We start from the raw sequence: 12,199 nt of genomic DNA, 5'->3' as shown, positions 1-12,199 counted from the left end.
TGAAGCAAAAACGCTGAAATCGGCGAAATGAAACGTGCGAGGGAACGACTCGTTTACTCTTTCTGTCCCGTGAACAACATCGGCGTGGTGTTAATTGTTTGCTGTTTTCGCCATCGCGTCGCGCATGAGACAATCACCAGGTAAACTCGCGACATTTTTAAACATTTTGTTGTTCAACAGCATCGAGACTGACGGAGTGTGTTTGAGATAACCTCACAAGTGTCACAGATGACACATTTGGCGGTTTTTTTTTGCTGGTTTGTCGGTAGCAGCTCCTGAAATGCAAGTCTGCCGCACACCTGTTCGACCAAATCCAGTTAATCCAAGAGCGTCTGGAACACCGGAAATGTACAACCCTACAGCCGTTCTTAAAACAGGAAGTTAGCATTTTGTCGTGCACAGGGGCTGTATCCCAATTCAGGGTCTGCAGCCTTAACGGCCGCATTTTAAGGCCGATTACGTTGTAGCGACGAAGGCTGTCCCAATTCGAAGGCTGCTTGAAATGCGGCCCTGAAATGCGTCCTTCATTTCCCTGAATTTTAAGGACGTGGCGGTGTAGACTTCGTGGCCCAACATATCCCAGAATGCATAGCGCGGCGTTGGGTGTGGATAATTTTGCCGAAAAAAAAAACGGCGGATGAGGGGCGCCCGAAGAGTAAACTTTAAGTAAGTACTGAATAAATTTTGTTCTGATTGTATACATGTTCTGTATACTGTTTCTTAATAAAGTTTAATATTTAAAAAAAAAAAAGTACTGAATATTATGTCACTTATTTATGTGCAAATGTTTAATAACGAAGAACATTAAAACATTCCTGTTGGCCACATGTCGGCAAAGTTAAGTGACATTAGTGACGTTTGTACTAACTTGGTTTTAAAGCCTTTACTTTAAAATATACGCCGTTCAATAGCTGAGCTTCATCTTACAGAGCATGATCAAAGCTCATGTAGAAACAAACAAACACATGAACAAAAGATTTTCTCCTTCATCTCTGTCAAACACAGCTGTATGACACGTTTCCAGCTGTTAGTATCATGGTTGCTAGGCAACCTGGGCAGCGCGACGGAGGCTAGACCGTCCAATTTCACAAGCCTCGCACTTCCGGTCTTAGCGGTCTTTGAGTACGCGGCCCTTGAGGACTGTTAAGGCTGCTTACTTTAAGGCTGTGTCCAAATTCAGGGTCTGCACGTTTGAAGTACGCATTTTAAGTGTGATTACGTCACCGCACGCGACGACGGCTGTCCAAATTCGAAGTGTACTCCAAATGCGCCATCGATTTCCCCAAATATCAAGCGTGGTCCGGTGCACGCTTTGTGGTCCCATATATCCCACAATTCCTAGCGCGGTGGTGGATGTGGATAATTTTGCTGCAAAACACGGCAGAAGGGAGCAGCCGAAGAGTGAGCTGTCAAAAGTAAGTACTGAATATGACGTCACTTATTTATGTGCGAATGTTTAATAACAAAGAACATTAAAACATTGCTTTTGGCCACATGTCGGCAAAGTTGTGTGACATTAGTGACGTTTGTACTTTCAGCGTTAACTTAAAGCATATTTAAATCTATCTATCTATAGATAGATGGATAGAGATATATCTCATAATAATCCTGACAATACTATAATATTGGCCATATTATATTTACATTGCCACAGTGAGATGACTTTAGTCTCATGAACAACATTAGCTAATTGTTATTTACTAGCTAATCTTAAATGACTGTTCAGCACAGAAATGAAGCCCAACAATCATATTTACAGTCCTGTGGTCTCAGCCTCAGATACTCAACTAATCACAGTGATGTCATGGCAAAAATGAATGTCCAACAAAACATTTTTTTCTCCTTCATATATGTCAAACAAAGCTGTATTTCTCGCGGTTAGTATCATGGTTGCTAGGCAACCTGAACAGCGCGACGAAGGCTAGACCGTCCCATTTCACAAGCCTCTCACTTCCGCACTTCTCGTACTTATAGTACGCACCGTACGTAGTACGCGTAGTGCGCGTACTTCAAGCGTGCAGACCCTGAATTGGGACACAGCCAGCCTATCCGCTTTCTACGAGTCACCGCGTGGGCCAAACTTAACCTGCACATGTTTCACAGTGCGCATGCTCGAGTTAGCTTCGAGTGTACTTCTGCGGGATGGCAGCAAGAGCGAAACGAGCCAAGGTAACAGTTTGATCCGGTTTGTTTTTAAGCAGCAAACACGACGCCGCGTGTTTCTGTGTACGTGTAACATGCTGTGGTGCACACGCTGGGTTTACGCAGTCGATCGTGATTTCTGTGATCTGCTACTTAAAACGTGCCGCCATCAGCTCACTTTATCACTTAGCATTGATGCAAGGAACACAGTTACCTTCTTCTAACTGTAATCACGTGGCTTCGTTTTAGAAGCGCGTGAAACCACGTGCACGATAGCATTAGATAACACGTGCCTGTTCGTATTGCTGATGTTTCTGCGCTGACAGGTGGAGGATGGCTCAGAGCTGAGCCCTCTGCAGAGCTTTTTACAGTGGTGTGACGGAGTCGGCCTGGAGCTCAGCAGTAAGGTTTGTTACGGCGTCGTGCGACTGCATTTACAGCTTCTTAGTCAGCACTAAGACCTGGTTTAGGACTGACGTTTGTACCTGTAGGTGTGCGTGAGTAAAGAGGGGACCGTGGCCGAGTACGGGATGCTGGCCAAGGATGACATAGAGGACGGGGAGGTTTTGTTCACCATCCCCAGATCAGCTCTCCTCCATCAGGGAACAACCAAAGTTTCTACCTTGCTGGAAAAAGGTGACGTGCAACGCTGCAAAGATGCTGCCTGCCTGCATCCCTCAGTTTGTAACTTTCTCCCTTTTCCTTCACAGAGCAGTCAACTCTGCAGAGCTCGTCGGGTTGGGTTCCCCTGCTGCTGGCTCTGCTGTATGAATACACATCCTCACAGTCCCACTGGAAAGCCTACCTCTCTTTGTGGACAGACTTCAAAACACTGGATCATCCCATGTTCTGGTGAGGAACACGCTTCGGCTCCCATCCTATCCAGAGGTGTGGTGTTACGTCCCTGGTACGATGGCGCGTACATCGGCGTGCTCGCTGGAGTTTGGGTTATTTGTTTCCAAACCTGTTTAAATAGCTCACTTAATGAAAGAGCAGAATCCCTTTCCTTTCTGTTCTTCTAATATTTTGTTGAAACTGAGCTTAGTCACATTTCTGCACAGAGATCGGTGTAATTAAAACGTCTCTTCTCAGCAGTGAGCACACAGAGCAATGTCCATGTAATTTCTTTTTTGCTAAAGATTTTCTCTGAGCCACACACACCAGGTCCAAATGTCTGTCCTTCCTAACTGCATGTGCCAATTTTTGAGCCGCTAATTTGCCTTTGTTTAATTGGCCTGATCTTATTTCAATAATTACCCTGTAGGTAATTATTGAAAGAAAGTGACTGTATCTTTGTTTAGTCTTTCTAAATTATACTACATGAAATAGTGTTAAATTAATATTTTATTTCCTCTCTTATGGGAAAGAGGAGGAAAACATTTGAGCTGTCCATCCTTTCAGGTCTAAAGAGGAGCGAGGCAGCCTCTTGAAGGGAACAGGTGTGCCGGAGGCAGTGGACAGGGACCTGGCTAACATCCAGCGGGAGTACACAGATGTGGTCCTGCCATTCATGACCAGACATCCTGACCTCTGGAACCCCGGCACACACACACTGGACTTGTACACACAGCTTGTGGCCTTTGTCATGGCCTACAGGTTAGCATGCATAAATACATAAGACAGTTACAGCAGTGCACGAGTATGTGTGTTTGTTTCTTCTTTCCCATCCCGTCTCTCCATTCGTCTGCAGTTTCCAAGAGCCACAAGATGAGGAGGATGACGATGAGGATGAGGAGGAGGAGAAGCCTCCCAACCCACCAATGATGGTTCCCATGGCTGACATGCTTAACCATGTGTCCAATCACAATGCTAATCTGGAGTTCACACAAGTGAGGAGACACATCTGTTGTGGCAGCTTTGCACCTTTGAAAATCATATACTGTAGATAAAAGATGGGAGAAGCCAGCGTGATGCCCCCCATTAGTTTTTGATGTCCAAGACAAGCAAGAGGTGGCGAAACACTCGTACAGCACCTGTCTGTGTATGCTTGGACAGTAATATGGCCATGATGTATAAAATTAGCTTGAAACGAGGGATTGTGGTCATGAACTCATCAGGAAAGCGTAGAATAGAGTCGCTGTGTTTCCACATTTTAGTTTTGAACAATGAATTTGCGCAACATTTTTTCAGGATAGCTTGAAGATGGTCTGCGTGCGCCCTATTCATAAAGGCCAGGAGGTGTTTAACACGTACGGGCAGATGGCCAACTGGCAGCTGCTTCACATGTACGGCTTCACCGAGCCGTGTTCCAGCAACAGCAACGACACTGCCGACATCCCCGTCGCTAAACTCTACGAAGCTGCCGCACGAGGTGAACGATAACAGCCGCATTTGTTTCAAAGCGTTGTGACGTGACGGTGTGAACGACATCCCTCATTTTCCCTCCCAGGTGCTCAGTCGGATCTGGACCGGCAGCTGGTTGAGGAGCAGTGGGGGGTGTTGTGTCAGATGACGGAAGAGGAAGCAGCCTTCGTCTTTGGTAAACAAGGCTGCCTTACAGACACAGAGCTCCATACGGCGCTCAAGGTGAGGGAGCACGTAAAAACAGCGCTAGTTATCGTCTGTTTTTACTTATGACAACAGTCGGGACAAACACTTGAAGCAGCGCCCTGTTTGAGATACGAGGGTTTGCTGATTGACTTTGTTTTCAGGTGCTGTGCATGTCAAAGGAAGAGCTTTCAGAGTTTAAAGACAACGAAGGATGGGAAGAAGACGACGAGGATGATGAGAAGATATCCCTGGCGCTTTCCAACGAGGGTCTTTCCGAGTTAAAGGCTTCATGGAAACGGCTGATTTATGAGGCGGCCCATCTGACATTGAGGTCCTACGGAGACGGAGAGGACGAGGAAAAAGTCATGGATGTCGACCGGGCGTTAATGGAGGATAAGGCGGCACTCGCGGGACTGAGCTGCAGGCAGTGGAAGGCGCTGCAAGTACGCTATGGACAGAAGAGCATCCTGCATGGACTCATGGAGCTAACCAAGTCATGAGTTCGGCTCTGACGGGAACCGCAGCCGAGGTTTTTAATCGTATGTGTGCGCCATCGTTTTTAGATGACACGGTTAATAAAACAAATGTCTTACAAGATGGTTTGGGGCTTTTTTGGACTGTTTTCTTCACTATTAATATTGAAATTTCACATTTCATCAGAACATCTTGCAAAAACAAAATCAAGTATTAATATACAGAATGTGAGCCGCTTTAACTCGGACTCGCTCCCACCAACCCTGACTTCACTGTCCAGTGAAGGCAAATGTAGTAAAACTATTACACTGAGAACTGACCAGGCTCTAACCATGAGTGTCGTGTCACGGTACAGCATACATCTGGAATTAGTTTTAAAAAGTTATTTTGGATTTTCTCCAAACCACTGAGGCTCAAATATGTCTTATCCTCATCAGAAAAATCCAGGTATACCCTCCAGCCACCCGCAGGTGTGTTTCTGATTGTTTGGTCAGGAACATTCTGGTGGAGGTCATTTCTCCTCTCACTCTCTTCAGATGGTGCTGGGAACAGCAAACCTTCTGGCAACAGCATGTATTGATGTGCTATCTTGGGTCCAGATGTCTCCTGTTAGTCATACTGATCTGAGCCAAATGTTGAACTAGTCAAAAAAATAAATGTCAGTGGCCTCGACCCGTAAAATCAGTGGTGACGAATTCCAGGCATCGAGGGCCGGTGTCCTTGATCCAACACAGCTGATTTAAATGGCTAAATGACCTCAACATGACGTTCTCCAGAGGCCTGGGAATGAACTCATCATTTGATTCAGGTGTGTTGACCCAGGCTGAGATCTAGGAGGAGGCCTGGAGTTCCCCACCGTTGTGTGAAATCATTCCTGTTTTGGGCGATGGCTCATTGTTACCTCTGGACTTAGGGCTGCTCGATATAACGATATATATCGGATGACGATATAAAAACATCTATCGTTTCATTTTACGCTATCGTTTGTTTCGTGGTGTTGTAAAATAAACTGTTGTTACGAGTCCAAAATTGGGGATGGAAACAAGAGAAACACCACAATAACAACACTGGTCCGGCCGGGTTGAGTCAAACGATGATTTTAATGAACACACGCGTGGGAGATGGACACTGTATGCAGACAGCCTCAAAATCTCAAAATGGTGGAGCATTGCTCAAACTTTTATAGCCTCTGGTGCCTCCACCTTATCATACAAAGCCTAAACATTCACATGCTTTCTCTCACACAGCGCCTGAGCTACGACCTTGGCACACTCTGTTCTCTTCTACTCGGACAAATTAGACAATAACCTTCTGCGAACAGTATTTCTTATAACTCAGCAGTATAATGCATCATAAAACAATATCATTCATTCACAACAAGTCAGCAATTTAATGTAATGCAAATCAGTTTAACTAATGTAATAGTTATCAACTTCTTCTAATTCAGGAGAATAATGCAAACTAAAACTACATAATAATTCACAATCTTTAATTCGGGGTATAACATGGCATAAAATAATATTAGAATCTAACAATTCCCCCTGATGAGGTCATTAGAATAATGACCTCACCAACACCCTTCAATTCAGTGTGGCCGGGTTCATCTCTTCTCACTCCTGAGGTCCTGTGTCCCCCTGAGGGGCGAACCATATGTGGGATGACCTCTATGTTTGCGCAGTTCAGATGCAAGAAAAACTATTATTCCAACAATCGCGAGTACAGATGACACTCCCCAGGTCTCCCACAGCTTTTTAGCCTTTATTTTATTGCTGCAGCTACCAGTGTCGTCCAGTTGGGTGATCCTCTGCTCTTCATTCTTCAACCTTAGGGGTTAGACAACCCTTCAGTCGTGGCACAGATCAGGGGATTATTCTGCCCCGATTTCAAACAACGATCTGTGTATCCTCCAGAAAAAGGAACAGGAAGGTGTCCCCTTTTTGCCCAAAAGCCTCTCGAACTTCGTTGGTCTGGTGTTCCCGGATTTCCGCCAACCCCTTCATGGTTATTGCTGTGTTTATGGGATCCATCCTTTTGTGGTGACTAGCTGGAGCCCAAACGCCATGACCCTTGGACCCAGTTGATGTCTCGGCAGTCACTGTGTCTGTCTCTGCTACGGAGGATCCTCGCATCTCTGTGACCTCGTCTGGTGTCTGTTCCTTTCTCTGTAAGAGACAGAAAACCAAAACACCTCTCTTCCTACCCCTAATAATCTAATGTTGTTATCTACTGACCTTCTAGTGATTCAGAATTGGTCTAAACATTCAGAATGTCCCAGGGACTTATTCTCATCATATCTTATGTGTGTGTAAGCGTGTTTGCGTTTAGCCCTCAGCACTCAAAGTCAATACCTACAATATATCAGTCCGGACAATCACGCCAAACGAAGCTTATGACCTTCAAAAGACCAAGTGCCAACTCGTTATAAGCACATTTTGCAAGGTGTGTCTGAAAATTCTTGAAACCCCTCTTTTCAAAAGACAAAGAAATTAACAAATCTTCTAAACGCTATTCAGTTCATTTCAATGAGTAATGATTAAACATGAAAGTGATAGTTTATGCTTTTTTCACTGATTCTCTAAAAGGTCCGTCTTCTCGGACCGCTATTAGCTTAAGCTTCACCATACCTAAGGTATTAAAGACACAAATGAAGTTTATAAAATGTTCAAATAATCCTTGTTTGATGTTAAAGCTCAACTTTCCCCCCCTTTTTTGACACATTCCAATGTGTCAAATCAATGGAGCTAGAACATTCAAAAAAAAAAAAGTTAGGCAGCTACAAAGTTTCCCAGACCCTTAAGGTGATCTGCGTGTAATGTTCTGACTCAGGTATTTAATATTTTAATAAATGTCGTTTAATTAACTGCCGCTATTTAAACTAACCTTAAAGACATAATTGAAGAAAAGATCACAAAGAATAACATGATATCAGTGTTTTGTAAGCGCGTGCGACCTTCTATGCTCGAAGCCTTTTCCCTCAATAGATCAGTCAGACATTCGCGCTGACTGTAGCTTTTAACCCTTATTAACTTGAGCACAACTCCACAATGAGCAACAAGTTGCAATATGTATAAAAATGATCATGGTTACACCTGCAATGAAAAATTATATCATTATCCTAACACCTGTAAATAAAAGATTCATCAGAGGTTATAACAATCACAGGAACACAGATGTTAGTATAAGGTCAAAAGCTTCAATAAATGAGCATCGATGTTTGTTGCATGATTCTCATACAATAATAATGCTGACATTGAAAATAACAGTAAAACACCCCCTTTTGTCCCGTTTCACTCGACACCTAAATGTTTATAGATGCCTCTTTTATTTTTGATTTTATTTCCCCGTTTTCTCCCCTTTCTGACCACAGCAGGGGGATCTTAGTTTTGAATCAGCCATGAATCCAGCTCACCTGATTCATCAGTGAGCTCCAACGTCACTGGCGTCTGACAGGGTGGCGCTGCATACTCTTCCTTTAATGTCACTATTTTCAACCTGTTAATTAGAGTGTTTAAACCTGAAGTCGACTACGTCCACAACAAGTCAATACAGCTGTAAATGTGGCCAATTATCAATCTATTACCAATCAATAACAACAGATAACTTCTATTTTATGCATGCTTCTAATCAACCACTCACCCAGAGGATCTCCAATCCCAGGAAGTTCCTTCTCCTCCTTTAATGAGTCTGTCCTCCTTCCATGCCCTGGTAACTGGCCCATCCAGAGCCATATGATCTCAAATATACATACAACAAACCAAACCACACCTTGGTCACACCAACCCTCTCCCACCCCGAAGATGTCCAATGCCATCCTAGTATGGACTGTCAAAAGTGGCTTTAACGCTGACTATCCTGACAATCCATTTTATAACGTTTCCTGGTCAGATTTGCCAATCTCTGCACCCGGGTTTTAAACTTTTCGCCATTTCCATTAGTTGTTATTTTTTTATTTAGTTTCGACTCCAGATTTTCAATTTTTACCAGTTGTAATTAGTTTTTACCAATTCTTTGCTAGTTTAGTCTAGTTTTTATTTTTCTGGAAATCCTTAGTTTCAGTTTAGTTTCAGTTGTGTTTTGCAAAAATTAAGTGTAACAAAATCCCAGTTCCATCATATCAGTCATGCTCTTCTGGTTATCCTTGGGTGTCGAGACTAATAACTATTAACTCTTGCCGCACCGAGTGGTCCTAATTTTGGTTGAAGTGAATTGATAACCTTTTGAAGGCGATTGTTTCACACCTTTATTTAGATGTCCCAGTCCTGTTATCTCGGGATACATCACGCTGCCTTATCTGGGGTTAGCTGTTTTCTTGGGATGCGAGTTAAGTGGGGGAGCTCTTCAAGGAGGGGGAGTGTGCTCCCCCTGATGAGGTCTTCTAGGTAAGCTAGGTTAACCTTCTTGTGTGAGCTTTTCAAGTGCACTTTAAGGTTAGTGGGACTTTTAGTTTTATAAATGTCCCTCATAACCCCCTGATGACCCAGTATTTCATTTTTGCACACTGTAGTACACATTTAGTTTTTGCTTGTAGCTCTCATACTCTACTTGCCACTCCTCTAAGTCCTGATGTTTCTTAGAGAGGACAACAGAACCTTTAAAATTATATCCCATGTGTGGGGGTGTGGCCTTGCCAATTGTTTTTCCCACCTTTTCAAAATGGCAGGCGTGCCCACAAGCACATTTTATGGAAGAAAGAAAGGTAAGCTTTATATTTACATTTAAAATGTTTTGTTAAACTCAGATTTTTATTTTATTCAAAAAAATAAACATCTAGTAAATAATTTGAGGGGTCTTTAAGAATTAGGCTCATTTACTTTCACAGGGAACATGACTAATTTATTAATGTGTGCTCTACACATTAGGACTTTATACTTATATTTATTTCACTGTTTCCTAGTAGACAACTTTTGACAAAGGCGGAGAGAATTCTTAACACAATTATTAAGGGAGATTCAAACATAGATTTTTCAAAATATGAGAGGGTCAGGACCCACTAAAAGCCACACAAAGATTATCGAGATGCAGTGGCAGATGTAGTAGAGAAAGACACAGGGCCACCTGAAATCTGTCATCCTGTCTGGTGCAAAACCAACATGTAGTAGAATCTGGAATTTTGATTTTGAGTTAAAAATAAAATATGGGTAAAATGCAGAAATCTTTTCCAGTAAAGTAAAAAATAAAAGTCGCAATTATAGTTGAATCCATAACACCTAATTGTTTCTACGAGATCACATCGTTGCTGAAAGTTATCAGTGATCTCAATGTGTGAAAAGAACTCACAGTATCTGGGGTTTAAGCTCCTCTTAGCTGAGAACCCTGGGACAAACATGTGAACAAGACCTGAATAATACCAGTAATGAAGAGTTCTCTCCAAAGATCAATAAAAGGAAGCCCCAATCTGATGAGAGTCTACCAAAATATGGTTCACTCCACTTGCCTGAAATGGTTAACAGTCCAAGGCATTTCAGTTGTAGAATGGTTGGGTGCAACAGTAAAACAGATGTGAGATGAGGGGAGTGCCAAATGTTCCTTTGTGTCTCCAAATAAAATCAGTACTTCCTCAGATATCCTAAATAAATTGACTTTTGTGAAATAGAAAGTTCAGTGCCATCACTTATTCCTGAACCAATAGTTTACAGCTAGTGAAGTGTCAGTGACTTCTGGGTTGGTCCCTGATCTTCATCTTATGAGATTGTTATTTTAATAACACTTGATTTATTTAAAAGAAAAAAAGAAAAAAAAGAAAAAGAAAAAACGAAAATATTTTCTCCCTGTTTTTTTCTTATTCTCTGGGTCTCAGGAGGACATTATGTCCCTCTCCACTACAAGACTCTTGTTATGTCTACAAAACAGTCATATTAAAATCATCCTCAATTCTATTCTGGCGCTGTCTCCCGACTTTTCCTGACCTGATTCTGCGCGTGGACGAAGCAGCAACACAGACGACTCGACTAACGTACTGCCTTAACTTTACTATAGCAGGGCACGCACACATCAATGCAACCAAACACATTTTGCTATAAATCTAGTTAATTTTAGTTAGTTTTGTGAACATTCATTACAGTTTTAGTTAGTATTCTTTTTTGTTTTGATTTTATTACCGTTAACGCAAATTTTTTCCACTTCTAGTTTTCGTTATTTCATTTGTTGTCTTTAATAATAATAATCTTCTCTGCACCCTTGAATAAACATAATCAATATGATCGACATTTTGCTGCTTGTTATTTCATCATCTTATTGAATCAAATACTTCATCCTTATGTGGTTTACGACATTATATTTATCTAAATCTCCACTTTGTGTCTAAATGTTTGAATAATTTTTCGAGGGTCAAATTTTGAGAATTCGACCATAAGTGAAAGTTATGGCGTTATCACCCCCTTTGGGGATTACCTTTTTCCAGTTTTGATGATATTCCTCCCCGTTCTCTATTCTTTGCAAGTACCCCTCTTCGGTGGCGAGAAACTGCTGGTGTGATCAAGCGGGTGCTGTAAAAACAAAAGCTCAGGACAGAACAGTCACCAGTCATGTACTTCATTCAAAATTAACAAATATCAAGCTTCATATTGATCCTCTGAGTGTAATGGTACTTTTTAATTTGCACTTCTCAAAACTAAAAACAATATTTTCTTTATTCTACTCTTGTTCTTGTGCAGCATCACCCCTCAGCACATGCCCCTGTTATTTTATCTTACTTTTAAATTGTTGACTGCTTCAAGAAAGCGCCCAAAAGACGGGGACCAGTGTTTATCATTACATATCTCCATTTTGAGTGTGGCTGTCTATCATTCCCCTGTTATTCATAGACCTCGGTGGAGGGTTTTTTGTTTGTTTTTTTTTGTTTTTTTACCTCTAAAAAATTAATTGACTTTTTACAGTGACCCACTATGGTTAATAATAACATGTTCAGTCATGAGTGGAATCAAAGCTTTTCTTCACTTTAGCATTTAACATTCCCAACCATATAATATGATACATTAATTAAAACACAGCTACTAAAACACAATTTTCTTAATGCAAACATCAGTAACTCAACATTAGCAACCAAAGGGTTCAGTCTGCAGTTCACACTGCTGTGAAGCTACAGCTCTTTAGT

At 42.0% G+C, this 12,199-nt stretch overlaps 1 protein-coding gene across 2 annotated transcripts; it reads left to right on the top strand.

Annotated features, from left to right (window-relative positions):
- Window positions 1-647: 647 nt before the first annotated feature.
- On the top strand, window positions 648-5,233 carry LOC120733914 (N-lysine methyltransferase setd6-like). Of its 2 annotated transcripts, none has more exons than XM_040032434.1 (9): window positions 648-666; window positions 2,469-2,549; window positions 2,634-2,778; window positions 2,853-2,994; window positions 3,544-3,738; window positions 3,833-3,971; window positions 4,273-4,453; window positions 4,532-4,668; window positions 4,794-5,233. In XM_040032434.1, exons 3-9 carry the CDS (start codon window positions 2,673-2,675, stop codon window positions 5,130-5,132), a joined length of 1,239 nt encoding a protein of 412 aa, XP_039888368.1. In that variant the 5' UTR covers window positions 648-666; window positions 2,469-2,549; window positions 2,634-2,672; the 3' UTR covers window positions 5,133-5,233. The 2 variants fall into 2 exon arrangements, with proteins under 2 accessions (XP_039888368.1, XP_039888367.1); XM_040032433.1 differs by lacking the exon at window positions 648-666 and adding an exon at window positions 2,033-2,169.
- The last annotated feature ends 6,966 nt before the right edge of the window (window positions 5,234-12,199 follow it).

Source organism: Simochromis diagramma, unplaced genomic scaffold (assembly GCF_900408965.1).
Source record: "Simochromis diagramma unplaced genomic scaffold, fSimDia1.1 OVJJ01000216.1, whole genome shotgun sequence".
Lineage (NCBI taxonomy): Eukaryota > Metazoa > Chordata > Actinopteri > Cichliformes > Cichlidae > Simochromis > Simochromis diagramma.
This window is presented reverse-complemented; position numbering and strand designations above follow the sequence as displayed.